General features: G+C 38.2%; 1 protein-coding gene across 3 annotated transcripts; it reads right to left on the bottom strand.

Moving 5' to 3' along the window:
* Positions 1–1,069: 1,069 nt before the first annotated feature.
* TCP11L1 (t-complex 11 like 1) lies at positions 1,070–25,904 on the bottom strand. 3 transcript variants are annotated; one of them, XM_083372094.1, is made up of 11 exons: positions 25,665–25,904; positions 23,084–23,176; positions 20,119–20,293; positions 16,670–16,802; positions 15,527–15,647; positions 14,124–14,344; positions 12,754–12,890; positions 9,662–9,849; positions 5,973–6,154; positions 4,875–5,047; positions 1,070–4,401 (listed from the first exon to the last, which is right to left on the bottom strand). In XM_083372094.1, the coding sequence occupies exons 3-11, from the start codon at positions 20,276–20,278 to the stop codon at positions 4,193–4,195; spliced, it is 1,524 nt and encodes a 507-aa protein (XP_083228220.1). In that variant the 5' UTR covers positions 20,279–20,293; positions 23,084–23,176; positions 25,665–25,904; the 3' UTR covers positions 1,070–4,192. The 3 variants fall into 3 exon arrangements, with proteins under 3 accessions (XP_083228220.1, XP_083228221.1, XP_083228222.1); XM_083372095.1 differs by having other exon boundaries at positions 23,101–23,176; XM_083372096.1 differs by lacking the exon at positions 25,665–25,904 and adding an exon at positions 23,730–23,754 and having other exon boundaries at positions 23,101–23,176.
* Positions 25,905–27,781: the final 1,877 nt, after the last annotated feature.

The raw sequence follows: 27,781 nt of genomic DNA, 5'->3' as shown, positions 1-27,781 counted from the left end.
TTCTGTAGTCAATAGAACTAATTATCACATTTCTCTTTATGACCTACTATTTTGCCCTCTCAGTACTTTTATATCACTCAGGAGAACAGTTTACATTACAAATTGAAGCCTGCTGCAAATCTGAATACAAATTTCATATAAAAAGTGAAGTCACTCTTTATTGTGTGTAATAGAACTACTGTGGTCCCTGAAGAAGATAGATAACGCATGCATTGTTGGTATTTTGAGAGGAATAACTTTTAGCATCAGATTCCACTGTTCCATGCAAGAAACACAAACTTTGGTCTCTGTGGAGAGATGCTGAAGGAATCTGAGGGCCTTCCTATATTATTTGCCATGAACAAAATTGGAAGATAGGAACTGCATTTGGATGGTTTGAGAGAGCACACGTAGAAGTATTTATATGCACGTGAACTTTTTAAAAATCCAGATTACTGCAGACATGACATTGTTTCACTTGTGAGAATATGAAAAAAATATTAGAAATAGAAGAGTTTCATTGCCACTCCTTTTGATAGCTATTAAAGAATGATTATAATCAAGAAAAAAGTGGTTTGTAGCCTCAGCATCAGTAATGCATAATGCTGTTTGCCATTAAGGACATTAATGCAGCATGTGATTTAAAGCTACTTTTCTCCCACTGTAGGTTTTCCCCCCCCATCCCTTTCACTGCTTTGTAGGCAAGAGTAATAGACTTCAGGTCAGGAATCTTAACGGTTATCGCACCAAGATCCATTCAAGCACCAGGCACAAGGTGTATACCCTTAACAATCGAATGGATTTGCCAAACCTGAATTAAATTTCAGTTCTTCAGGTCTCTTGGGTCATTCCTGTTCCTCTTTTGTCACTTCATTTACAATGTGGGAATCATTTTAGAAAACCTTGTGAAGAGTTGCCTATTTTAATGCAGCGTTTTTCTTTTAGAGCTTAATGTGGGGATAAAAATTCTAAAGGGAACAATGAAGCAAAACCCAAACCCAAAGCAAGCATTTGTGAAAAAACAAAGTTTGACAATGGTGAAAATAAAAACAACAAAAATGGGATAAATTATTGGAAACTACAACAAACGTACAGCATAAAAATTATTAATTTATTACGGATGAATTACCATCTCATATTAAAGATGCACATACAGCATAGATAGCAGCAACACCGAGGAAAAACATCAAGCTTGTCACATTAACAATTCAAAAATTCCCATAAATACAAACTATCAAGACAATTCTGATAAAACACTAAATTTCCACCAATAAGGGTTTTTCAATTGCTGTCTTATAGCAATAAAATTGGTAGATGGGTAAATTTAAATATCAGATAACAGCTAACTGATCTTAATGAAAAAAGGTTTAACATAAGGGTTAATTTTCCAGAATTGGTGAGACTAAATGATTAAGTTTGGCTTTTACAGTTACTGACCATTCTTTCTTTTAATGTTAGCAGTACTAAGTTTTAGACTACTTGTTTACATAAAACATTTGGATTCCTATTTTTTGCTTATTAAAATTCTGAGGCATCAAATTTCAAAAGGAAGGCATTTACAGAAATATTCTTTAACTAAAAAACTAACCCTGCACAAAGTGTTCAGTGATACATACTCAACATGTTGCATTGAAATAATAATAATAATAAATTAAAAAAATGCCAAATCCACTCTAAACATCTGGCTGAATGTGCGACCAGACATAATAAATTAAAATTTATATATTACCTAATTCCCAGCATCTCTGGGCAGCTCACAACATTCAATAAAGAAATTATTAAAAGTCAATAAAACAATCTAATAAAGCTATGTCAGACCAATTATTGTTTAGTTTAGAATACGAGCAGATATTTTGTTTCTGAGTAATTCTAATTAAAAGGATTATTTAAGTAAAAAATCTGAGATCTGCCACCCTATAAGCTTTTGCTATTTGACAAGGCTCAGTTGTATTTAACAGAGTCGCCATATTGCATCCATCTTTCCAACTAAAACTTCTCTGCTTTATTATTCCCATTTTTTGAATATAACTTTCATTCTAACCCATAACACTTTTTAGTTCAGCTACCTTAATTAATAGGTAAAGGTAAAGGTTCCCTCGCACATGCGTGCTAGTCGTTTCCGACTCTAGGGGCCGGTGCTTATCTCCGTTTCAAAGCCGAAGAGCCAGCGCTTATCCAAGGACGGCTCCGTGGTCATGTGGTCATGACTAGACGCCAAAGGTGCACGGAAGACTGTTACCTTCCCACCGTAGTGGTCCCTATTTTTCTACTTGCATTTTTACATGCTTTCAAACTGCTAGGTTGACAAGCTGGGACGAGTAACAGGTGCTCACTCTGTTACGCGGCACTCGGGATTCGACCCGCCAAACTGCCGACCATCTGATCGACAAGCTAAGCGTCCTAACCCACTGAGCCACCACGTCCCTTACCTTAATTAATACAATAAATAAATAGACTTTACTTTATTAAACTTCCAACACTGGAAAGCAATCCACCTGTAATTCTGCTTGGGAAACCCAGTTATTTTATCAAAAAAACCATATTGTTTCATGTTTATGAATTCTTGAAATTAATTTTTAAGGTAGCCAAGCAGATTTCAATAAATTTATTGGAATATAATTGTATAAGTAATGAACTATCTTAACAATCTTAACATAAGAATCATGTAAACATATATGCTTATGTAACGTATAAATCAATAAATGTTTTACATCCAACTGAGCAAGAGCTATGAATACATAGAAGCATCTTTCTTCCCTATGGATTGAGCAGAGTCAGATCTGAGCACATGAAATTCTGTGCTGCAGGCCTAACGGGGAAGGTGAGACAGAATCCATTTATGTCTACTAACCATCTAGAGTGCACTAATCCCAGTATTTGCAACTAAAATAGAAACTGAACTAGAAGTTTCATATTTTCACTACTAAGGAGGATATAAATTAGGACTATAATCTGTCTTCTTTTCTAATCCCAAACTTTCTATATATAAATAATATTCAATAATATTCAGTGGATCGATCTTACTCAAATGCTTCAGCTATAAAGGTTTGCTTGTCTTTAGTAGCATTTTATACTACCTTAATAGAAAACTAAGAAACTAGGAAATTATTTACTTGTTCTCTGAGATTATCATTTTTATTTCCTTCTTAATGGTTAAAACCTCATTCCATTTTATATCTGGTGAAAAATTCTTATTCAAGGTCTCGTTCGTATTTGTTGCAAAGAAAATCTACACGAATAGAAAACTGAGAAACCACTCTTTTCAAGAGTTCTCACCGGTCAAAAGAAAAATACTTCCTTGAGTCTACAGGATAGCATTCTTATGAATAGGGAAATAAAGAATTGGAAAATATGCTACAAAAATATATGATTTTGACCGAGTATCTGCCGGTACAGAAACAAATGCTATAGAAAACCATGGCTCGCAGAAACACAAAAGAGCCTTGACTCACAGAATACATATAAAGTGCTTTAACTACCAATATTCAAACTACTTTGCATTATGCAAACAGGATAGTTTTCATAATTACCCTAATCGTGTTGCCAATGGCCATTATGGCTAATAAAGGTATACTGTATACCAAGCCAAAATATTTTATGTATATTTTACATAACGATATTTGATCACTGCTATTTGGAAATTTTTGTTAGGAAAGCTGTTTCTTTAAAGGTTTCAATGTTTCTTCAATAGATGAAAGGTAACCACAGTGAGCCAGCAACAACATCCAAGCATACGTTCACAATTTTTTCCCATGTGTGATTCCGCTTTGATAGAATACAGCAAACCACTTGATTCCTAAACGTATCTGTATTCCTAAACTACTGGCTGAAAGGAACAAGTGGAATGCGGTGAGGTAAGCGGACCATGCTGGGGACTTCTGGAAAAGTCCCGTGGAGCAATTCTTGAGATACTGCATTTTACCCTAAATGCATTAATGTATCTGCCCCAAGTGATGTTTTAAAGAGAAGCCTCTGAATAGCAGTGGGCTCTGTAGGGAGAGGTGACACAGAAGGGCACAGAGCATGACAGAACTGATTGTGGGGATCCTAAAAGAACAACAGGTCTCTGAAGGAAGCTTCCATTTTCCAGCCTATAATTCTGACAAAAAAAAGAGTAAAAGCAGACTAAAACAGCCTTCTGGTCCTGGACTGGAGCCCTACTGTTGAGGGACTGCATACAAATGGATCCGGCATTTTTCAGTTTTCTTCACAGCTAAGGAAACTCTTTATTCAATATTTTGCTGAGGATTGCATCATAATAAGGACTGAAAACCAACTTGTTGTAGTCAACCAGGCGAATATACTTGATAGCAATCTCCTCCAGCTCTCTCTGAATTGGGCCCAATCCACCAAGCACAGGAGGAAGCGATTTCTGATGACCACAAGCAAGGTAATTCTGTAAAAACAACTGGATCCTTGAATCTTGAGAAAAGAAGAGAGTAGGTAAGACAACTTAAAAAGTCGTAATTTATCTTGTTAATTTATCTAGAGCCAAACTAAACTTATGTGTTAGATAAAGGATTCTGCTGCTTTCTGATTCAAGGAACCTATCCCAATAATAAATAATAAAAGTTCCTTCAGCATAATTGTCTTTTTACTCCAAACATCGCAATGCATCTTTGTATTCCAAATGCATCCAAAGATATAAAATATAAGGGGTCACATCTTGTTTTTATATATCTGCAAACTCCTTTAATTTTTTAAAACCACTATATAATTCGTTCACTTTGCTAAAATGAATTGTTTATGGATATAAAAAAGATAGCCTATCACAAAGGTTATCCCAAATAATTTCCTTTTTAAAATAACATCAACTTATGGCATGTGCTCATATATGAATATGACTTGTAGACAATTACAAATTGCACAAAACTCATTTTATCTATAGCCCATACCTATCAGTTTGCATACAACGTTGTCAGGATTAGCAAGAGCCTGGATCTGTCCTTTAAGCACAATCAATTTTTCAGGTGTAAACGGTGTGAAGCCATGCTGGGAAAGGCAACTGTTAACTTCAGCACAAATCTTTTCGCTTATGACAGCCAAAGTTTCACTCAAGTTGAAGGAACTAGAGACAAAGGTTAGAATTAAAGAATGATAAAAGCTTCCATATATTACAGTAGAATAGCTCATATGAAAATTTAAAACTGATTTATCTGTCAGCAAAATCATAAGCCTTGCCCCAAAATAAAAACCAATAAGAAACCCTGAAGAAAAGTGGCATTAGTGGAAACTGTCCCATCATTTTTGTGCTTTGTAAATATAGGAAATTAAATTCATAAAGAAATGACAGTGACGGAAAGTAGCATTTCCTAGTCACACTAGGACACAGGTCTGCATCCTGCGGCTCTGGAGCCACATGCGGCTCTTTCAGCCGTCTCCTGCGGCTCCCAGTCCTCTGCCATGTGCAGTCCCCCCCAAAAAAAAGTGGGAGTAAAAAAGTTCAACCAATCAATTCAAATATGCAGGGTAGGTGCATATCTTGCCTTGGCTCCACTATTCAGTCAAACCCTGTTCTGTGCATGTGCGCATGTACGCACATGCGCACACATTTTTTGCGGCTCCCAGTTTTTCCTTTTATGAGGGAACTGGTTCTGAGTGGCTCTTTCACTGTTTCAGGTTGCTGACCCCTGCACTAGGAGTTAATTATGATTTGGGGGGGAATCCAAACCTGCATTTTTCAGAATGCACATGTTGAGTTCATTGGCAGCTTTAGGTTAGTTGGCTGGCTGGGAACACAGAGTCTTTAGGCCCAATAGACCAATTTGGGTAAGGTTGAGGTCAGCTGATTTTAAGCAGGTTCCTTATTCTAAGTTCAGAAACATCTGCCAAGCGGTTTATAGAGAATTAACATTCCCAAAAATTGTAAGGCTTTTTATTATCGACAGAAGCTGGGGAAAACATATGGATTCTTTCAAATAGGTAGGCCTAAGCTTCATGTCAATACCATTCAGCTTCATAGCATAAGTGACCAAAATCTGCAAGGTACTCACGGAAGGTGTAGCCCTGTCAACAATACTTTGATAGCCATTTTGAGCTTGTTGGTAAAAGCTGGCAAATCAGAAAGAGCTGTGCCTGCTGCATTGAATGTGACCAGAAGAACAGCACCAATCAGAATAAGCTGGTCCAATTCCAGCTGCATTTCCTGGAAACGGCTTTGGTCCATTAACACAGTCTGCAAAAATATTTTCAGCATATAAAATGGATTTAAGTTTGGAATATAAAGAATGGCAAGGTGCAGTAAACAAGAAATCTCACTGCCTAACATAAGTGGGTTTATTCAGAGTTCTTAATACAGTTAACTTCCAAACTATTCTAGATAGTTTTCAGAGAAGTAAGCAGAAAAGAAAATGTAAAATTACACAAGACCAATGAATCAAAAGTTGTATAATTCCTTCTGATCAATTACTATTATATCTCAATTCAAGATACACTTCTCTATAATGTCCCATTAAGTTTCTTCAATTAAAAATCATGACAAAGTTGAACACTGCCAGGTTCACAGTATTATAAAAGATATTGGATTCCATAACTTACCCCGAGGTTGTAAATCTGCTGTAGTTAAATCATTTTGTGCAAAGTTCATATACCAATGAACAGAATGTTCCAGTTTTTAATTAGCTGATTAGTATGGAAACCAATATAGATAGCAATTTCTCATAAATCAAGACATGCTGTGTACCAAAACAGAGCAATCAAAAGAACTGGAGAGTCATCCAAACTTAATTTATTTACAGCAATATCTGTGACTGATACAACTCATAAATTCTGGTTTTAACTTTAAAATCCTAGGTAGTTGGGGACCACAACCTCTGACCTATATAATGTAGACCAGGGGTCAGCAACCGGAAAAAGGAAAAGAGCCACTCAGAACCGGTTCCATCACACAAACAAAAAAGTGTGCGCCGCAAAAAGTGTGCGCGCGTGCGTCCACACATGCGCATGTGCAAAACATTTTGCGCATGCGCAAAAAACATAGGAGGCACCTGCACGGCAACGGGTCTCCCCTTTGGAGAGGTGCCCGTGCACCTCCGCCTGAACGGAGTTCTCGGCACTAGTGGCTTTTGTAAAGCAGGAATTGCTTCCAGCGGAGTCTTTTCCCTCTATTTTATTTTTTACAATAAGTTTCTCCTCCCTCTCCCCTCCCTCAAAAATAGAGGGACCCGGTCCGAAGCGCTAATTATAAACATCATTTGAGCAATAAACTTAAACACTTTCGAGCAAATAATGCCTGTGGAAAAGAGAGGGAGCGAGCCAGGAAGCTGGTCCTCGCCTACAGCGGCCGGGCCCCGGTGGCTTTTAAAAGCCCGGGGCCTTGCCAGGAACGGAATTTTTAAGGGAGGGCTGTGAGAGGAAAAATGGAGGATTTTCACCTGGAGGTTGCGGGGGATGTGGCAGCTTTCCAAACGCGACGCCATTGTCCGTTCAGGCAGAGCTGCGCGCGCAGCTCTCCAAACCTTTGGAGAGGTGCGCGCGCACCTCCGCCCGAACAGCGGTTTGGAGACCTGCTGGTGCCGGTTTAGAAAGCTGCTGCGGGCCGCGGCAGCTTTCTAAACCGGCACCAGCAGGTCTCCAAACCGCACCTCCGCCCGAACACCAGCAGGTCTCCAAACAGGTGTTCGGGCGGAGGTGCGATAGAGATGCGCGCGAGGCTCTCCAAACCTTTGGAGAGGTGCGCGCGCACCTCCGCCCGAACAGCGGTTTGGAGACCTGCTGGTGCCGGTTTAGAAAGCTGCTGCGGGCCGTGGCAGCTTTCTAAACCGGCACCAGCAGGTCTCCCAACCGCACCTCCGCCCAAACACCAGCAGGTCTCCAAACGGGTGTTCGGGCGGAGGTGCAAGAGAGGTGCGCGCGCAGCTCTCCAAACCTTTGGAGTGGTGCGCACGCACCTCCTCCCGTTCAGAGTGATGCGTGCACACCTCCGCCCATCCGGAGAGGTGCGTGCGCACCGGGCGACTGGGAGCCGTAGGAGACGGCTCAAAGAGCCGCATGCGGCTCCGGAGCCGCGGGTTGCCGAACCGTGATCTAGACCATATTCCAAGAACTGATTCATGCAGTAAGCATTGTATTTGGTTAGATGCATATGTCTAAGACAATGTGTCATTTTGGTAATAGTTTGGATCAGAAGCAAAACGTCTTCAAGGAAAAAGAAAGGAAGTCCAGTTGCCTCTTGAAAAAGCACCTTTGGGACAGCTCAAAACTGAATTCTCATTTGTCCCATTGTTGAGGTCTTTGTCAGTGCTGCTTTGAACTGCACAAGTATTAGCAGCTTCTCAAATAGTTAGTAAGCTTAATGATATTTATTTTATTTTAATCCCATTTATATCCCGCCCTTCTCCGAAGACTCAGGGCGGCTTACAATCTAAGCACAAATCAATGTGCTTAGCAATAGCCTTCATTCTATGTATATGCCTGCTTATTAGGGCTTTCACACACCCCCAGCGGCATTATTACAAAGTCAGCTTAATTGCCCCCAACAATCTGGGTCCTCATTTTACCTACCTCGGAAGGATGGAAGGCTGAGTCAACCTTGAGCCTGGTGGGACTCGAACCTGCACTAATTGCAGGCACCTGGTGTTACTTAAGGAGGCATTAGCCCACTGCTCCACCAAGGCTCTTGCCATTAAATTATTCCATTGTCTCAGATACACTGTTTCGTGAAGGTATAGCCTTTTTCTTAAAACTCCAAGAAACACAATAATAAAAGGGCAATTAATTCTCTGTGAAAATAAAGGATCCAGTATAAATGTCATCTATATTTAATTTCACATAGGCTTGCTCTCTAATGAGGACTAATAATTATTTGTACCCATGAATGTACATTTATTTGATACATATGGAGCCTTATTTTTCATTTTTAAAAAAAAATAATAATTTTATTACAGATTTTAGAACAGAGTTCCACAACCTTTTTGGCTTTGCGGACCGGAGGGGGGAAGAGGGGAGGGTCCCCCACGGGTGGCTGGCAAGCATGTGTGCGCAGCTCCAGTTGCGTCGAGCGGTGGGCACGTACACTTGTGCAAGTGAGGATGCACATGCATGCTTGCCTGCCACTCAGGGACCTGGTTCTGAATGGCTCACAGCCCAGTATTGGGTCACAGCCCGATGGTTGGTGACCCCTGTTTTAGAGCAATAAAAGATACAAATTAGAAGAAAAGAGAAAAAAAATGCAAGAAAAAGAAGTGTAAAAAGAACTCCCAAGTGATTTCCCCCCTTCAATGCAAGTATAAATAATTCCATAACCTCTTTGCTGCCTCTTACCTAACAAATATAAAACTCTTCATCCAGTAAGCTATCTCTTAAAAATAATCAAGTCAAATATGTAACGTCTTCTTCAATCCAGTTACCAGCAAAAGATCCAAACAAAGCTCTAAAATTTTAACATTAATTAACATATATAATACTTAAGATTCTACATATCAACTCTTAGTGTAATACAATTTAATTTAAAAGGCTTTCAATGATCCCAATATCCTAATGTAAACAAACTAAAAGAAACTTCAAGGTTAATATGATGGAGATTTTTCTTTTCCTTTACAAAAAGACAAGCTCCACTACACAACATTCTTGGATTAAATTCTTCATTGCCTTAACAGGAGGGGTTAAGAACAAGGCTGATTTAAAATCTGTCCTAAGATTCCACACAGTTGTTATCTAGATTTCAAAAATTAGATATAGTTACTTCTGGAAAAGGTTTCTGCAGATGATTCCACTTGAGTAGTTGGATATATGCATGATTTTGTACAGCAACAGGACTCAGTGCAGGAACTTTACTGGCAGCTGCAGCATCATTATTATTAGCACAGGCAACTTTGGACTGCAGATCAACCATGGCTTCTTGCAGCCATTCAGTCACAAAATCTAAGGAATCTATTTTAAAGAGAGAGAAGGAGAGTGATTTTTTTTCATTCAGTCATTGTTCCACCAATTCATTTATTCATTTAAGATAAATGTATACTGCCTTTCCAGAGTCCAGAGTGGTTTATAAAATAAGTAATTGCCATATAGTTCAGTATTCAAAAACCAGACCTAAATTTAAAGAATACATTTTCAAGCCTAAAAATAAAATGTTGGCTTTGTATCTTTGGAAGGTACTAACCAGGGCTCAATAACTAAGAAAGCCCACTTCTCAATTATTCCATATTGATTTCTGATGAGACAGGAACTTGAAAAAGAGAGTCAGAAGATAATTTAAATTCCATCTAATTTTTCTGGACTTCCAAATTAAAAGAATTTACTTGTTTAATCGGTTGGCTGTTAGGTTTGTTAAAACAAAAATATATGAACACCTATTCTAGATTATTATTGTTGTCATATTAACATCATCCATTGTCCCTAGAAGCTATACTTTTTAAACATCTTCCTACAGACCCAGTCAAAAATCCATTCTATTCCCAGGTTGTTGAATACAGCCTGACCGATAAGGCAATCTAACATATTTTTCATCAGGATTGTACCCATTTATATGGGCTAGTTCTAGTAAATTTCTCAAGTTAAATAGCTACAAACATTTTCGAGAATGTATTGGGTTATTCATTAGTCCAAATGTTTAAATGTAATTAAGAAAAAAACTACAAAGGATTCACATCAATTAAAGAATGTTAATTCTTCAGTCCGTGTAAAATCTCAAACACTTTAAAAGGCCACTTTACTTAGATTAAGACTTTGAAGTGCTCCAACTGATGAGGTAGTGCATCAGAAATGTAGTGCTCCAACTGGTTACTCCGCTGATCTTCAACAGTCTTCTGTGCATAAATGAGTACACATTTATAAGTACAGAAGGCATTATTCCCTGGAGCAAACAGCCCACCTTGAAGGTTTAATTGGGAAGCCTGGAAGCAAAGTCCCTTGCTTTTCCATTTTAGACAAGCCTCACAAATCACATCAATGACTAGAGTTCAAACATCTCCAGAAAGAAACAACATTTTTTCTTGTGAAAGATCAAAGCAGAGTTTAAGTCATGGCAGCATGTCACTGGCAGAAGAGCTATAATTAAAATGACTATTTTCCTAAAATGGAAGCCCTGCTTCAAACATTTTCAATGTCCTGAAGTGCTTTAAAACCCTACGAAGAATTATTTATAAATAAATCATTATTTAAAATCCGGTACAATTAGGAAACTATTTGGTATCGGTGTACTTTAAGGCATGTTAAACATATGACTATCATTTTTTTAATTGGAACAACGTACATTATTTGTAACTCAAAAAGAATTCAGTGGGTACAGGATGAGCTAATACTGGACTCTTATTCTGTCAGAAAAATATGCCTTCCTGATACTAAGAAATTTAGCACTTCTATCACAAGTCCATGTTCAAAACTTCTTAGAAGCTTGGAAAAGGCAGAAACAGATTCAGGGCCTAGATTCTTCTGCTCTTCTCCAATTTATTATCATCTGAATTTTAAGTCCACAGATAAATATGGTCAAGGAATGAGAAAAGAAGAAGATTTAATTAAAATGTGTATTGATGGGAACTGATTGTAAAGTCTAACTTTGTTTCATCTTTCCTCAAGCTCATGAGATTTTATCAATCAAGAACATTAACAATGTTGGAAGAGTAAATTACATTTTATTTATTTAAACTCAAAGGAATATGTTTAATGTTATATAAAAACTGTTTTCAAATACGATAAAATATATCTTCAAAACATGGGAAGGTGATAACTTGAACCCGATTGGGTAAGCAGTCCTGTAACTACTAGGTGCTAAGCCAAAGGGCTTTATAAATGAAAGCTAATACTTTAAACTACTTTGAAACTCTTCTAGACTCCACCACTCTCTACGATAAGACTTGCACCTGAAACTTTTCATGGCTATGTCATACAGATGTTAATCACAAGGGGGAAATCTCAATTCTCTGGTACCCTACCACGGGAACAATAGTGGGCCAATGTCTCTTTCCCTATACTACCACTGAGTTAGACTTGAAATCACTAAAGAACAATGCACCAATACCAACCTCCATGGATGCTCAGGGAGGATAACAAGTCAATGGCATCAAGGAGGAACAAAATTGGTGCACTTTCCCATCAAGGTCCCACCAAAAGTCACCAATTAGATCAATGCTGCCTCTATTCCACGCCTAGGAGCATGATGGAAAAGTGAATTATCTACTTGATCTAGATTTTTCTGCAGCTAAATACTCATATGCTTCAGAACCTTCACCAACAACCTCAATCCAAAAAAAATATTGATAATCTCTCAAATCCAGGATATCACACACACCTAGCCCCATATAGGAACCAGGAGGGGCTTAAATCAGGTCTACAAGTGGAAGGGGTCATAAACTGAATTTATCATCAAATTGATAGGTGCCACCATTTCTTATGCCCATTTAGTTACTCATTTTCACCACTAAAACACTTGAATAATTATGGCTACCATTATTGTCTGTTTCTTCCAGGACATTTACAATGGTCCAACGCAAGAGATAAATTCCAGTTTGGGGAATAGCTGCCAGATTTACATAGCAAAGCCCATGAAATCGGGTGTAATTTTTTATTTGGAACTATGATATATAAAGATGTTGAAAATAGCATTGACCATGCAGGTATTTGGTAGTAGTTTTTAATTTGTTTTGATTTGCATCATTCTGGATGGGGGGGGGGGGGAAACAGGGATCAGGGGGATATCTTATTGAGTTTTTTATTTAGTATTCTTTTGATTACTGAGCAGTTAAGTAAGTTGTTAAAAATGAAACTGAATATTTATGCTGAATCCACTTCATAATTTCCATTTTATCATTTAGTAAAGGAGGGCAAGAAAAATCGTACTTGGCTGTTTTTCACACAGTTCCTGAAATTTCTTTCTTTCATATTCTACTGACTGCTGCATTAAATGTGGCCTAATGCTACTGACAGCAAAATTAGCCATGTCCATTTTCATCAAATCCAACACAGAGAAAATTGCTCTGCAAAAAATAAAAAGACATTAAACTTTTCAAGATTTAGTCATACTTTTTAAAAAATAAAGCAAACTTTGAACAGTCAAGAAAACTAACTACCCACATAAGTCAAAAGGGAATGAAGAAGTAGTCTTCTTTCAAAGAAATGTTATAGAAATAATGAAGTATTATCCAATAGTGGTTACATTGGAATAATGCTTTATGTATTATCTTTATTACAAAGCTCTAAATGACTTACTAGAAGTTTTGTTCTTGAATTCCCACAATGCAGAGATACATTGCTTTCAGCCTTCGTATCTGGAAATTACTGTATGATATTTGAATTATATCTGAGAGATATTAGATTGGAGACAGCTTCATTATTTTACAACTTATCTTTAAATTGCAATCTTATATCTATTCTCTTGGGAACAAGTTCCATTGAATCAATTTAGATTGATTTCTGAAGAAAGACAAATAGCATGATTTTATTCATATTTATTCTGATACCTGTAGCCCAGTTCCTACTGATAGCATATGCCCGCTTCAGAGCAATTACCACTTCTGAATGCCGGGGGAGAGGATCTGCCGTGATGAAATGCTACCCATCAAACAATTCCTTCTACACAGAAAAATGGCATATGATGCAAAATCCCAAGCTAATAAGCTTCATCCCAACCATGTGGGGCTTTTTTTGTGGAAGCAATCCACACTTAGTCAGAGGAGCCTTTAAGTAAGAGAACTCACTGAGACTGAGAAAGAAAGAGACATATTTCAAAACATCACTCACAAATAGAGAAGAACATTGCACTCCTGAGCTAATCTGGGAAAAAAGAAATTCAAACAATTCACAAAGAGCCCACTTATTAAATTCATTCATAAATGAAGGTATGGGTTTTACCGAATTTGCAAGATTCTGCATGATACTCCCCCATTTCTTTATCTTAAACCTGATAAATGAAACTTTACTTTGTTTGGATCTGCTGTTAAGGGGCTTAAAGAACTGGAAATACACGTTACTGTGAAACAATAACACGTTACTGTGAAACAATACAAGAATTATCCTTAGCCAAAGAATAATCTTTCTTTATTATTCCAAATTTCTTCATTCCTAACATAACATCCCCAATAAAAAGCAAAGAAGAAAATATATTCAAGTAGCCCATATAGCATTCAATGCCTATTAAAGTGATGCATCTGTTTAAGCCATTTTGAACTGAAAACTTATTCCTTTTTTTTTCTTTTTCCCCCCTCTAGCACCTGAAGAGGGGAACAATTTCATGAATGTCTTTCAACTTCTGAATTTCTTCATCTCTCACTGGAGCGCAGAGCGTCCCCATCATTCCAATGATGAATTTTGCCAGCTTAGAAATGTCAAGGGCACCATTCTCAGCCTCCTGTTTTATCAGCTCCAGATCAAGAACTTCAGTAATCTGATTTCTTAATCGAGTATGGCCAGGCAGCAAAAAAGACAAGAGAGCCTGAAAGAAAGTAATGTCCTTTTTGTGAGCTCCTAGTACTAATTACACTGCTGTCATCACCATTCAAAAATAAAAACCCCTACAACAATATTACGTTACTATGAAAAGTGGTCATATAAAAATATAAGATCAAATGATAGATTTCAAAGTTTTATTTATTGAAATCAGACATTTCTCCAACTACATTCAAGATGCAGCTGAATATAGATTTTTGCTGTTGTTTTTTTAAAAGCCTCTTTAATGGTTTAATTGGGAAAAAATGAAAACAAGAAAATGAAACAAAGGTTAAGCAATTCTCTCTGTATGCCTTATGTTTTTTGGAACACTTTTTTCTCCCAATACCAAGCTACAAAGAAGCAATGGACAGAATTTCAATATACAAGGCAAAGGCTTTTGTAAAAGGTTATAGCCACTGTACAGCCAAATTGGCATTGTAGAAAGACTAGCGTATTGTCAGGTCATAAACCAGACAATTGGAAAATAAAAAGTCCTCGTAAACTCATTTTAGAGCAATATAAAGGAAGGAGACAGCAAAGCAACAAAAGGTATTTCAAAACAACAAATAAAGAATTTGCATCGCCCATTCACGTTTCCAAGCGCAAGAAAACAAATAGATCATGGTTTTAAGAAAGTAAAAACTTTCTTTAATGGATCAAACCAGAGTTTATCTAACTCAGCATACCATAATCCAGTGTTCCAAAAACTGCATTTATAAATCAAATCGGGACACAAAGGCCCATTTTTACATCTTCATTTGGTAATGTATACTACTCCCTTGTTTTTGAATACTTTAGAACTTTTAAGAGTACTAGCAACAATGTAAATGAGATCATTTGGAAGATAACACATATAAATTGTCCTTGCTGAATGTTCAGCAACCATTTGAAGTTACAATGGCACTGAACAAAGGGACTTATGACCAATCCTCAAATTTCTGTCCATCACAATGCCCCCACTCACATGAACAAAATTTGGACTTTCCACATTTATCACTACCTCCTGCCACCGCTGCTGCCCCCCCACCCTGGCTGACTAGGTAGCTATTTAAAAAACTTTGGAGATCACTAGTTCTACAACTAAAGCTGCATATAGACTGCTGCTACTTCAGTTATTTTTTAAATAATTAGATTTGCAGATAGACAAGAAACATTCAAAGTTTTGCAAATGACAATACTATCTTACCTCTTTAATTTCTCCTACGAGTTTAATTGCGTGATCATATGAGGGTGGGTTTTCTTTTAACTGTGTTTCCAGGCAATCCCAAAAAGCTTTGTGGACAATCTCTCTTACTCTTTTTTCAAGACTGGTAAGCAAAATGGAAGATAAAACAAACTAAATCATAACATTAATATAAAAATAATCAGCATATGGGACTTAGAAGAAAAGCAACTCTGATGTGCAGTTAACTGAGAAACACATTAAAGAAAGGCATGGGCAAATCTCTTGCCAACAAACAGACAGATTATGTATTCAGGAGGAAATCACAATGGGGAAGAAAAAGGCAAGATAATTTCTTGCTAGGCTCAGTGATTACGATGGCAGTAAGAGGAAACAGGTTTTATCACTCATTCATATATATGAAAGGGAATGGCTACCAGAGAAGCTGAAGATCTCGTTAACCCAGGTTTTGAAAGCTCCATGTATTATGTACAAAACAAGCCTGTTATCCTATGTTTGTCTCTATATGGAATTCCATTTTTAAAAAAATATATGACCTTTTCATTCTTGCTGGCAGTTGCTAAAACGATAAAATGTGCTATGAAAAGAAATAATGGAATGCTTGGCCTGGTTTGGGAGACAGCACTCTGGAAGACACCACCTATAAAGAAAGAGTGGCACAACTTGGAATACACGATTTTAAGGATTTTTATTTTTCTACATTCAAACATCCATGATAACTATTCTTCCTTCTGCAAAGCAATCAACACTTTGGCATGACTTGCCCAATTCTTATTGTGTTTTGTTAACTGATACAATACTTGTGTTGTTCATTTACTGTACATTGTGTATTTCATATTGTATTTTTGCAGTTGCATTTTAAAAAATGAATAATTATGTCCTAATCTATTTTCTTCTGGTCTTGACGTTTCCATGGGTATTCTTCCATAAAAGAAAAAAAATATGCTCTCTTTAAGACTGAGTCTAATGGAGTGTAGAACTTTTCTGAAAAACTTCCACGACATTGGTCTGAGCATGTTACAAATCTATTTCTTAACTGCAGTAGTGACTTCACTTTTGGAGCCCTTGGTCATGCTTCTTTTTTCTTTAAGATTATGAATCACAGCCCAGCTGTAGAATTTTTTCAACCCACAACAGGCCTCTTACCTGTTTTCTGGCAAGTCAGCTGGCTTAATCTTAAAATCTCCATTGACAACAATCTCATGGGCCAAGGCCATGTTTGTAACACCTTTTGCTGTATCCATCAGTTCCTCCACTGACACAAACTGAGGAGGGCTAGCTGTGGACCAACGAAATATGCTTCAGGAAATCGTGCATTATACATACATACCCATCATGCTATTCCCTTTCAAAATAAAGAATCCTTATGCAAGGTGGAGAAGAGAACTAAGAAATACTATGTAAAAAAATTCTTTTTTATTAACTGATATAATCTATTCCAATCTTGTTATGCTAATATGACTCATACTAGTCAACACATTTGTTTTGCAAATCACCCGAGCTTTTAATCACATCTACACAGTAATTCATTGTCTTTTGTTCTTTAAATTTCTCACTACTCTGGTTTTTAAGGGTGTTATAAGCTCCACATACAAACTGTTCTTGGTCTTCTTTTTCTTCTCAACCCACTCACTCTTTCTTCACATATTTGTTGTACAATTTGATCTTCATTCACTCTTTATATATGATCAAATTATTTCAGATCTGGCCTGCATATTGTTGCCAGACATAAAGCCATTTGACGCTTCTCAAATTTTGCTCATTTGCTCAATCGGAATTTTGACAAGAATCTTCCTAAACATATTTACCTTACTAATGCTTACATTAATCTTTTGTATGAGGAAACAATATAGGCATTCTTCTAGTCATCATGCACAGATACAACCTTCACATGTTAAAAAAAACTGCACTGCCATTCATAAACAAAGCACAGCCAATGTTCAAAGTTTTATCAGTTACAGCAGCTATGCCAGCATCCTTACCATTTTTCATCATTCTCACAGTAAATTATTTTCATAATTTTCTTTTCTTGGACACCTTACTTTTATAGTTCCTTTCATTTTCACTCTCTGGCATACCATTATTATTCCCATTCAAATCTCTAATTTTTTTCACTTTACTTTCAACTCAGATTATTTTCACTTTTATTCTTAATTTATTCATCCTGTTGAAGGCCCCATCTCTAGCCTTTTTCACTTACTTCTAAAACAAGTTTATTATTCACATCCAAATCACTTCATTTTCTCAACCTCATTTGTTGTTTCTTCTAATACTCTTTGCAACTATTTTTATGTGTTAACCATAATGCACAAATATTATGCGTAGCACAAATATAAATTCAGAAATTTTCTTCCAACCTTTTTAATATAATTCTTTTATTGTCCAGCTACCTCTTATTATCTAACTACTTGCCTGTCTGCTTGCCTGCCAAATTCCCCATGTTTCTATGGCACTCAGTTAAATAATTATTTTCATGCTGTTATAAGCAGCTTGAATATCATCCTTTTTTTTTTACTTTTCATTCATTCTGTTGGGAGATTCATCTATTTTTTGATACAGGACTCATACTTTCTGTTCTTATAGTCCATTTTATTTTCATTCTCATTCCTTTCTTTACCTTCCTATTCTCTCATGTTTGTTTTCACCCCAAACCAATTCTTGATATTACCAGATAAGGATCTTTTCCCTGTTCTAAGCCTCTTGTCAACTTCTCTCAATGCAATTCCCTTACAGTTTTAGATTTGACAGGGAGTGAAATGATGAAGATGAAGCCACATGGGGAGAAAAGATGGGCTCAATGAGCAACCAACCAACCACTGCTTTATCAATATTTACTTCATATTTATTTATATCCCACCTTTGTATAACTCAAGGCAGCAAACATATCTACAGTAACAAACCTTTCTCCTTCTATTTTTCCTAAAACAGCAATCCTGTGAGGTAAGTTGGGCTGAGAAAGAGTGACTTGCCTAAAGTCACCCAATACAGGAACTAATGGTGGTATACAAAACTAATGAATACATTATAGACATTAATTAACAAACACAGCTGAATCCAGCAATTTAAATATACTGAAATGTTTATGTGTTACAATTCCTAAGAACCGATGATGTTGTAGTTATCAGGACCAATATTTTAGGTATTAGAAGGAAAATACAATCCAAGTACAGCATGCTAAGTATAAGGAAGTCTTTATAAAGAGCCGTGGTGGCACAGTGGCTGGAATGCAGCATTGCAGGCTGACTCTGCCCACTGCCAGGAGTTTGATCCTGAGCAGCTCAAGGTTGACTCATCCTTCCATCCTTCCGAGGACAGTAAAATGAGGACCCAGATTGTTGGGGGGGGGGAAATATACTGACATTGTAAACCGCTGTAAAGCACTGTGTCTAAGTGCTATTGCTATTAATACCAGGAAACCTTTAATTATGTTGATATAATTCTAACAGGATTCAATTCAAATTTTCCATACTCAATCTCTTTTCATCTCTTTTCTGAGAAAACATGGTCACAAAAAAGATAACGTGAAAGCAGCTACATCTAAAAATGAAGGTCTGCCCCAAAGGAGAGGAAATTGAAATGTTGGGTAACATATTATTATTATGGTTGGTTGCACACATTCACCCAGATGTAATCAATGTATTATCATTATTATTTTCATTATCATATCCATACTATGAGTAAGAGATAGTTAGTGGCAAACAGAGATCAAGGATAAATAAAGGGCCATCTGTGCAGGATGAAACAAAAATGAGAATGCAAAATAGAATCTGCATTTAGTTCTTAACTCAAAAAATCTCCCAGACTGGAAGACTGAAGATTGGGAAGTTTTATGTTAGCCTGACATTAACTTGTTAATTAGTTTGTTTTTCAACATTTATTGAGACAAGGTACAGTATCATAGTGAAGGTTCTAATGTATACATAGTACATATTTATTTAATATGTGTTTAGTTTAATTTATGATCAAGACCAAAATATCAAACACAGTGGTCAGAAAAAAACAAAAGGAAACACTTTCCCCAGGAAATTAATAATATCAACCATCAAGGCAGAGATAAATCTGCCAGTAGGTGCTGCCAAAATTAATCTCAAAGCTGTTGTATAACAATTATAATCAAATAATGATAGCAAACCCTATACATTTCTGCAGGCATTTTTTTAATTCTAACCAATCCAAGCAAGAAATTAGTAGGAACAGAATTTATTCAGAGCACAGTGGCTGATTAAGTGGGCAGTACAACAGAATGTCCAAGAGTATCTTGATCATCCTGTTTGGGCAAGGGCCCTGGGGACCTTGTGGTGGCATATTGCTGAATCTTCCTTCCTGGAACATAAATGGTAAGGCATTTAATCTGGCTAATGAAGATTCTTCTATAGAGGAATTAGGTAAAGAAAAAGGTCTCACCATTGCAGAAAAGAGGCTTTGCTCCAATACCTATACAGGTAATTTTCTTGGAAAACACATTAACAGTGAGCAGTTTCTGAGATTTTTTTGAGGTGAGGGTAATGTTCCATTTATCAGAAGAAAGATACATAGATGTGCAGATCAGAAGGAAACTTGCGGGACAATTATTCTGTTGAAATAATTTTGCTTACCCTCAGATATACTACTTCTACTAGGACTTGGTGTGTTCTGTCGAATCTTCTTTCGGACGCACTGCTCTGCATTGTCCACATCAACATTGTCCTGTTGATTATCTTGTGACACATCTGATTTTCCCTCAGTTACATTTGGTATGTTTGGATCCTGAGACATCCTCAATTTTGGTGGCTGAGAAAGATGGAATTAAACATCCATATAATTTTATCACTGCTGTCAAATTCTACAATAAACCATTATTCAATACAAATTTGCACCTACTTGTTAAAGGTGGGAAAAGTAGCATATTAAAATAACGCCCTAAGCAGATATAATAATCATAATTTATTTTAAAAAATCAGCATGATATATTTGATTCAGCAGATTAAGAATTACATGTATGGAGCGTACTCATTTAACAAGCATACTCACACAGAAGTTGGATGAAGTGTTTTGTTGGTGAACAACAAAATCCTAGGATTACTTTCAGATTAAACTAACAACCATAGGTAGACACAGTGGGAAAGAAGAGCATTGCATAAGATCTTTGTGTTTGTTTATAGTTTTTTTTATTCTATTTTTCATTTTGGGGTAGGGAACTTTAAATCTGATACCACCTTATTTTAAGATAAATGTAGTTTCCAAGACACCAAGTTATAAAATAAGCAACATTCATCACTCGATGAACTTATGCCATACTGAAGTAATACTGTGCAAATTTTTGGGATTGCTAACAAAGAATTAAAGGGAGACTGATATACCTATTTCAAACTTATTTATTCTCATCAGTCAGCCACACACTTCTGAGATTCGAACCTGGGCTGATTGCACATTAGGCAGTTGTTTTAACCTCTAGGCCACAGGCTCTTTCTCACTTTATCAGCTGCATCGGGGAGGGAAGAGACAGGGAAGATATGTCTTGAGTATTTTGAACACCTTGTCGGCCCAAATAAGTAATATTCTATGAAGTAAATGTTCTGAAGATCAAACAAACCAGAGAATTAACTTCAAAGCTGAATGCCATATATTATTGGCTATGGGCCAGATTGATTCCAATTAAACTAGAACAATATATTACGCAATATCATCTCTCATCCCTGCAAGAGGAAATCCTGCTAGGCCTTGTCTCAGTCTTTTGATTAAATATTCATCTAGTTGTCCAAAACATAAATAATTACAATCTCTCTGAGTGTACTGACTGCTAATGGAGAGAAAAAATCTTTTTTGCAAGGCACCGGTTTCTGAGCAGAGTGTGAAGAACAATGTTTTTGTCGTCTTCTTGCCCAGCACAGAATGAAACAAAACTCATAGCTTGCTGCATTTCCATGTTGGCTAGTGGAACAGCACCCTGCTTTGCGTGAAAAATTAAAAACCAAGAGATATGATGCTAAGTGAAAAGGGATGGTCATATGACCAACCTATTGTGCTTTTTTTACTCCAAAGAATAGTTGGCATGGCTATAGACATAACACAGAGACATACTGACCAGCAACAGACAAACAGATCTATATCTCTGCCACCAGAGAAAAGCAGATAAGCTGTCTTTATGGATACTGAGTGCCAAGCAGGCCAGTGAAATACTGTATTTGTCTATACACTGTTTACTTGTTTTATTGTAAGCTGTCCCGAGTCACGTATGTGAGATGGACAGCCATATTAATTTAATAGCAAATAAATAAAACATACACCAATCTATTCGATTTCTTGTTTACAGTTACTGTTTATTTTTACTGTTTTATATTCAAAAGTGACTGGCAAAGGAAGGATAGACTGTCAATTTTTTCTACTCTATAATGATGATTGAACATGTATATTTTTATTTGCACATAAGAGTTGTCAACATTTTAAGCTTAAAAGTTGTCTATTATGAAATCCAAAGTATATTTAGGTTTTTGTGCATATCAAACTGATATTGGAAAATGGCACTTTACTTCCTATCTTCAAAATACTGATGTTTTAAAATACATTCCTTCTCTGAGTGACTATTAGCACATGTGTTTTGTTTACAATATTAGAGTCTCCTATAGCTAGCTATAGGTAAAGAGAAAATAATCAAAACAAACATACCAACTCACTGCAGATCCTGGTACAATGCAGCAATTGAAAAGGAATAGATGGCAAAATGTAATCCCTTATACATTCTAACCATGACAGAGGTACAGAAAAAAATCTAACCTCATAGTACATTAAAAAAACAATGAAAATAGACAGAATGTAAATAGATTTTCCTGTAATAATTTACTGTACTTTCAGAAGTACAGAGGAATAAAGGTTAAATTCATATAATAAAGGTTATACGTGAACCCATTTTTTCATGTTAGGAAACTGCAGAAACTTTTGAACTTCAGTATATGATTTGCACATAACAATCAATACAAATGCATTTTGTCAACACATATATGGGCAACATGTCATGTATAAAATGGTTTGTTGTTCAATCTCAAGATCAAATCTGAACCCATGTTTTAGTTCTAATTTTCTTCTGAGCTTATATTTTTACAATAAGGAAGTCCCATATTCTAAACAGACAATAGGAGAAAATCTCTTGGAAGGTAACTTTAGACTTTTAACAAACTACACATATATGCTGAAATACAAACGTTAAGATACAGTGTGGTGCAGTGTTTTAAAAATTGGAGGTTAAAAATAATCTAGCTCAAAATCTTTGTCCCAGTTTAGTTCATTGTTTCAAAGATAAATTAGTCTTGTCAAAATAAATAGTCTTTTATAATCCAGAAAGCAACGTCCCTCTAGCAAGCAGACATAAATCATGTGAATGACATTTCATAGAATCTTCTGCATAGTGGTCAACTGTATACCATCAACAAAATATTAAAACTAATAAAGCTTTTTATTAATAAAATAAAATTTAACTTAAAAATGACCTTTATTTCTACAATCAGCTTCTGAATAAAAGTCAGATTACTGAAATCAATTTTCTATATCACTTCGGTTCTGTTTGCTATATAAATAAACGCTTACTTTTCACTTTAACGTACTTGTAATAAGATATGAATATTTATAGGAAAAAAGATGATAATTTCAAGCCAGCAAAACCAAACAGGATCAAGAGTTCTGTAAGACAAACATAAGGGAATTAAAAAAAAATTTAAAAAGACAAGCAGAGGTTGAAGCTGAAAGTATATATAACAAACCTTGTTTCTCACAAATAGAGAATGCTAGACTTATTATAATGATTCGTAGGGATTTAAGACAGAAGCCACCAGCACTTTCTCTCAATGACTGCCTTTTTTCCCTAATCATCCCACAAAACTGATTACCAAAATGAATTATTAAAATGAACAAGAAGCAATGGCTGGAAACTAATCAAGGAGAGAACCAACCTAGAAATAAGGAGAAATTTCCTGTCAGTTAGAACAATTAATCAGTGGAATGGCTTGCCTTCAGAAGTTGTGGGTGCTCCATCACTGGGATAAGGCTTTCTGCTTGAGCAGGGGGTTGGACTAGACTAGAGACTCCAACTCTGTTATTTTGTTCTGTTATCAAAAATGATTATGCAGATCTGATTTGGGAAATTTTACAAGATAAATATCCAAGAAACATATTCCAAATCATCTTACCTAATTATAAAACAATGTTTCCATAAAATTTGGCTTAAGGCTCTTACCCAAAAGAAGTCTGATTCTTGAGATTGTTTGATGCTAAACAAATCTGAAAGAACATTTATAAATACTCTTATATGCAATTACAGTAACCAACATACAAACCCAGATTATTTTTTCATTTGAAATCAGATTTATCCTCATGGAAAGGTCAAAAAATAATTATGTCAGCCATAATTGCATGATTTAACCCCACCTCTTTACATGGCCACACATGCAATATGCGTAAAAAGGAGTAGGGTTTATATTGCCATACTGAATTGTCATTTTAATTTTTTAAAAAAACTTTCAATAAATTTTAATCTTTGCCTCCTTTTCATCCAACTTTCTTCCTTGCCCACACCAAGCCTTAATCTAAGTCAGAACAACACATATATTTCTCAGTGTCAGAGTCACACAAAAAATATGAAAATATTCTATCTTCTCATCAGGGTTGCCGATGCTGATTTTCCACTCCCTATCTAGGTTTGTAGATTTTTTTATTTTAATATTTAATGAACTTTAAGTTCATCTATACATTACATTATATTGTATGTATTAAATAGGCAAAAATAACTTAAACTGATTGTATTTATTATCGTGTGTGTGTGTGTGTGTGTGTGTGTGTGTGTTTGTGTGTGTAAAATCTGGGTTTGAGTGAAATCTTGGTTGTTTTAGAAAACCTTGCTGGCAATGGGTAAATTAACAGGTAAAAATAATTCAATTTAAAACTGATGTATTATGTTTGCTGTTATTTGGGGAGTTTTGTGTAGAATCTGGGCTAGTGTGTGAAATCTTGGGGGGTTTTTTTAAAGGAACTTCACTGGCAACCCTGTTTCTCATTTGTTCTTTCACAAGCCCAGGAATTAAGGTATACAAGAGCTGGAGATAAAAGAAGCAGCATTTGAAATCTTTTCACTCTTGTATCCAAGGATGTCCAACCTCAACCTATTCCAGGTAAAATTCCTCCTCCTTTGTTCCAGAGTATTGGCTCAGGCCAAATAGTGGGAAGCTGTAGAAAAGGAGCAGGAAGGGGGAAAACTTCCACTGCTGTCAATACACATACCCTTACCATTAATCCAAAAGCAGCTAAAAAAGTAAGACCTCAATTGAGTATCCCAGAAAAAAGGCCCCGCCGAATTCAACTAAGTCAGCCTTCCATCCTTCCGAGGTAGGTAAAATGAGGACCCAGATTGTTGGGGGCAATTAAGCTGACTTTGTAATAATGTCGCTTTGGGGGGGGGGCGAAAGCCCTAATAAACAGGCATATACACAGAATGAAGGCTATTGCTAAGCACATTGATTTGTGCTTTAAATTGTAAGCCACCCTGAGTCTTCGGAGAAGGGCGGGATATAAATGGAATTAAAATAAAAAATAAATAAGTCCGTATGGGACCTGGTATTTCCCTTTTCTTCGTAAAATAAATCCAAGTAATATACGTGCTACCCTTTCTTTAGCATCTCCAAAAAACGACGCCAGGTTCCTTCCTACTCCTCCCAGGCATAACGGTACCCGGCAGCTGGATAAAACGCCCCATCTTCTCCAGTAAAGACGCGGGCGGCGGGCTTTCCTCTAACGTTAAGAGTTATTTTTCTTTCAAGGCCAAGGCTGGGAGCCGGGGAGGAGAGCCAGGGGCGTCTGAAAGAAGCCCTTCACCACCGCGCTGCAGCGACTGGCGAAGAAATCGTTCTTCTCGCCGTCTCTGCTGCAGCCACAGGATTTTATTATTATTATTATTATTTTGGGTACCGTTTAGCTGCGACCTCGAAAGGCCTTACAACGCCGGCTAAGCCCGCCGTCGAATCTGATGCTGCTCCCAGAGAGCCAGGAGGCCTTTCCGTTTCCCAAAGCCACACGCCCCCTACTCCTATATAGCCCACTTAGTAGCGAGAGGGAGAAGGGAAAGGACCGCCAGGCCGAAGCCTCTTCTCTTTCCACCCAGCCCCGGCTGCTTGCTTACCTGGGCGGGCGCCGCCGGCGGAAAGAAATTTTCGCCCCCGCTGCGAAACAGCTTCCCTAACGAGGCGGGAAGGAGAGCGGAAAGCCGAGGCGGGGCGCGGCGCCGGCAGCGCAGTACCAACAGCAGCCACGCGGGAAGCCAGCCGCGGAGCTTCTTGGCGGTTCTCCTCACGGCCAACCGGGGGTCTGCAGCGGGACGGAAGGGGCTGTCGGTCCGCCGCAGAGCGCTGCCATATTAGCGCCCCGCAGAGGGGAGAGAGAGAGAGAGAGCAAGGCCGAGGCGCGCGCGCAGTCTTGATAGGCAATGGCGAGGCGGCAAAAAAAAAAGCGCCAGTCCGCGGACAGCGTTGCTCTCAGACGGAGAGGAGAGAAGGTCTTTCTCTGCAGAGCTGTCGAGAGGAGATCGGCCCGGGTCTATCTCCCGGAGCCTACTCCAGCAGACCCGGGCTCAGCACCCAGTTCCCGGTCCCCACCCCCTGCATGTGTCCTCCTGTGGCGGGGAGAAGCAAGCAAAAGGACAATCCCACCTCCCCAAAACCCTGGGGACGACAGCGTAGCCCAGACATGTCAAACACAAGGCCCCGGGCCGGATGCGGCCCCGCGGTGTGGTTTCATGTGGCCCGTGAAGCCATCCTTGAAACAGTGAGGGAACGGCCCCCACTGCCTTGGCCCTGGCCCAGAGACCCTCCTTCTGCCAGAGACCCTCAGATCTGTCCCACTCCTGCCCAGGCCCCCATAGGCACCTTTGATGCGAACGATGCCCACCCAGTAGGCCATACGCACTTTAGCCACGCCTACCCAGTAGGCCACGCCTACCCTGGCCATACCCACCAGGCCCCCTGAGGGCAACTGCAATGCTGATGCGGCCCTCAATGAAATTGAGTTTGACACCCCTGTGGTACAGAAAGCTTTTCATAAAGGGGCTACACCAGGGGTGTCAAACTCAATTTCATTGAGGGCCGCATCAGCATTGCGGTTGCCCTCAGGGGGCCGGGTGGGTATGGCCAGGGTAGGCGTGGCCTACTGGGTGGGCGTGGCCAGCTCTACATCTTTCGCATCAAGGGTGCCTATGGGGGCCTGGGCAGGAGTGGGACAGATCTGAGGGTCTCTGGCATAAGGAGGGTCTCTGGACCGGGGCCAAGGCAGTGGGGGCCGTTCCCTCACTGTTTCCAGGATGGCTTCGCAGGCCACATGAAACCACTTCGCGGGCCGGGTCTGGCCCCCGCGCCTTGTGTTTGACATGTCTGCTGTAGAAATTAAGTCACTGATTTTTTTTCCCCTCCAGCCCAGTACTAGTAATGATGTTTTCATAAGCGTAAAGGCGTTGCTGATTCTTTTAATGATCCTGTGAAGCAGGTTATTGGTAAATGCTAAGAAGAGGTGAATCAATATAAAACCCATGCGAACAAACACAATGTAGTAGAATGCGAAGGAACTTTACGGTACTGTAAGGTCCCAGTCCCTTACTTGAACTTGAGATACCATATCAATCCAATCAGATAACCCAAGCGGAGACTTCTTGATCGAACCGCACTTTATTTGATCCAATTAAGCAGCTGGGTGGCCAACAATCTGGAACGCTGGCAGTTATGTCCAGAAGTGGCACGCGTTAGAAAGTTGGTAGTGGTGCTTTATAAACTTTGGTAGCCAATGAAAATAAGAAATCAGATCCATTACATCATAGGAAAGACATCAATCATTCCTGTTATTGTTGTTGTTAGTTGCGAAGTCATGTCCGACCCATCGCGACCCCATGGGCAACGTTCCTCCAGGCGTTCCTGTCCTCTACCATCTTCTGGAGTCCATTTAGGCTCACACACTGTTTCAGTGACTCCATCCAGCCACCTCATTCTCTGTCGTCCCCTTCTTCTATTGCCCTCAACCTTTCCCAGCATTAAGCTCTTCTCCAGGGAGTCCTTCCTTCTCATAAGGTGGCCAAAGTATTTGAGTTTCAACTTCAGGATCTGGCCCTCTAAAGAGCAGTCAGGGTTGATCTCCTCTAGGACTGACTGGTTTGATCGCCTTGCAATCCAGGGGACTCGCAGGAGTCTTCTCCAGCACCATAGCTCAAAGGCCTCAATTCTTTGGCGCTCAGCCTTTCTTATGGCCCAGCTTTCA

Source organism: Vipera ursinii (assembly GCF_947247035.1).
Source record: "Vipera ursinii genome assembly, chromosome: 1".
Taxonomy (NCBI): Eukaryota; Metazoa; Chordata; class Lepidosauria; order Squamata; family Viperidae; genus Vipera; species Vipera ursinii.
Note: the sequence above shows the minus strand (reverse complement) of the source record. Positions and strands in the feature narration are given on the sequence as shown.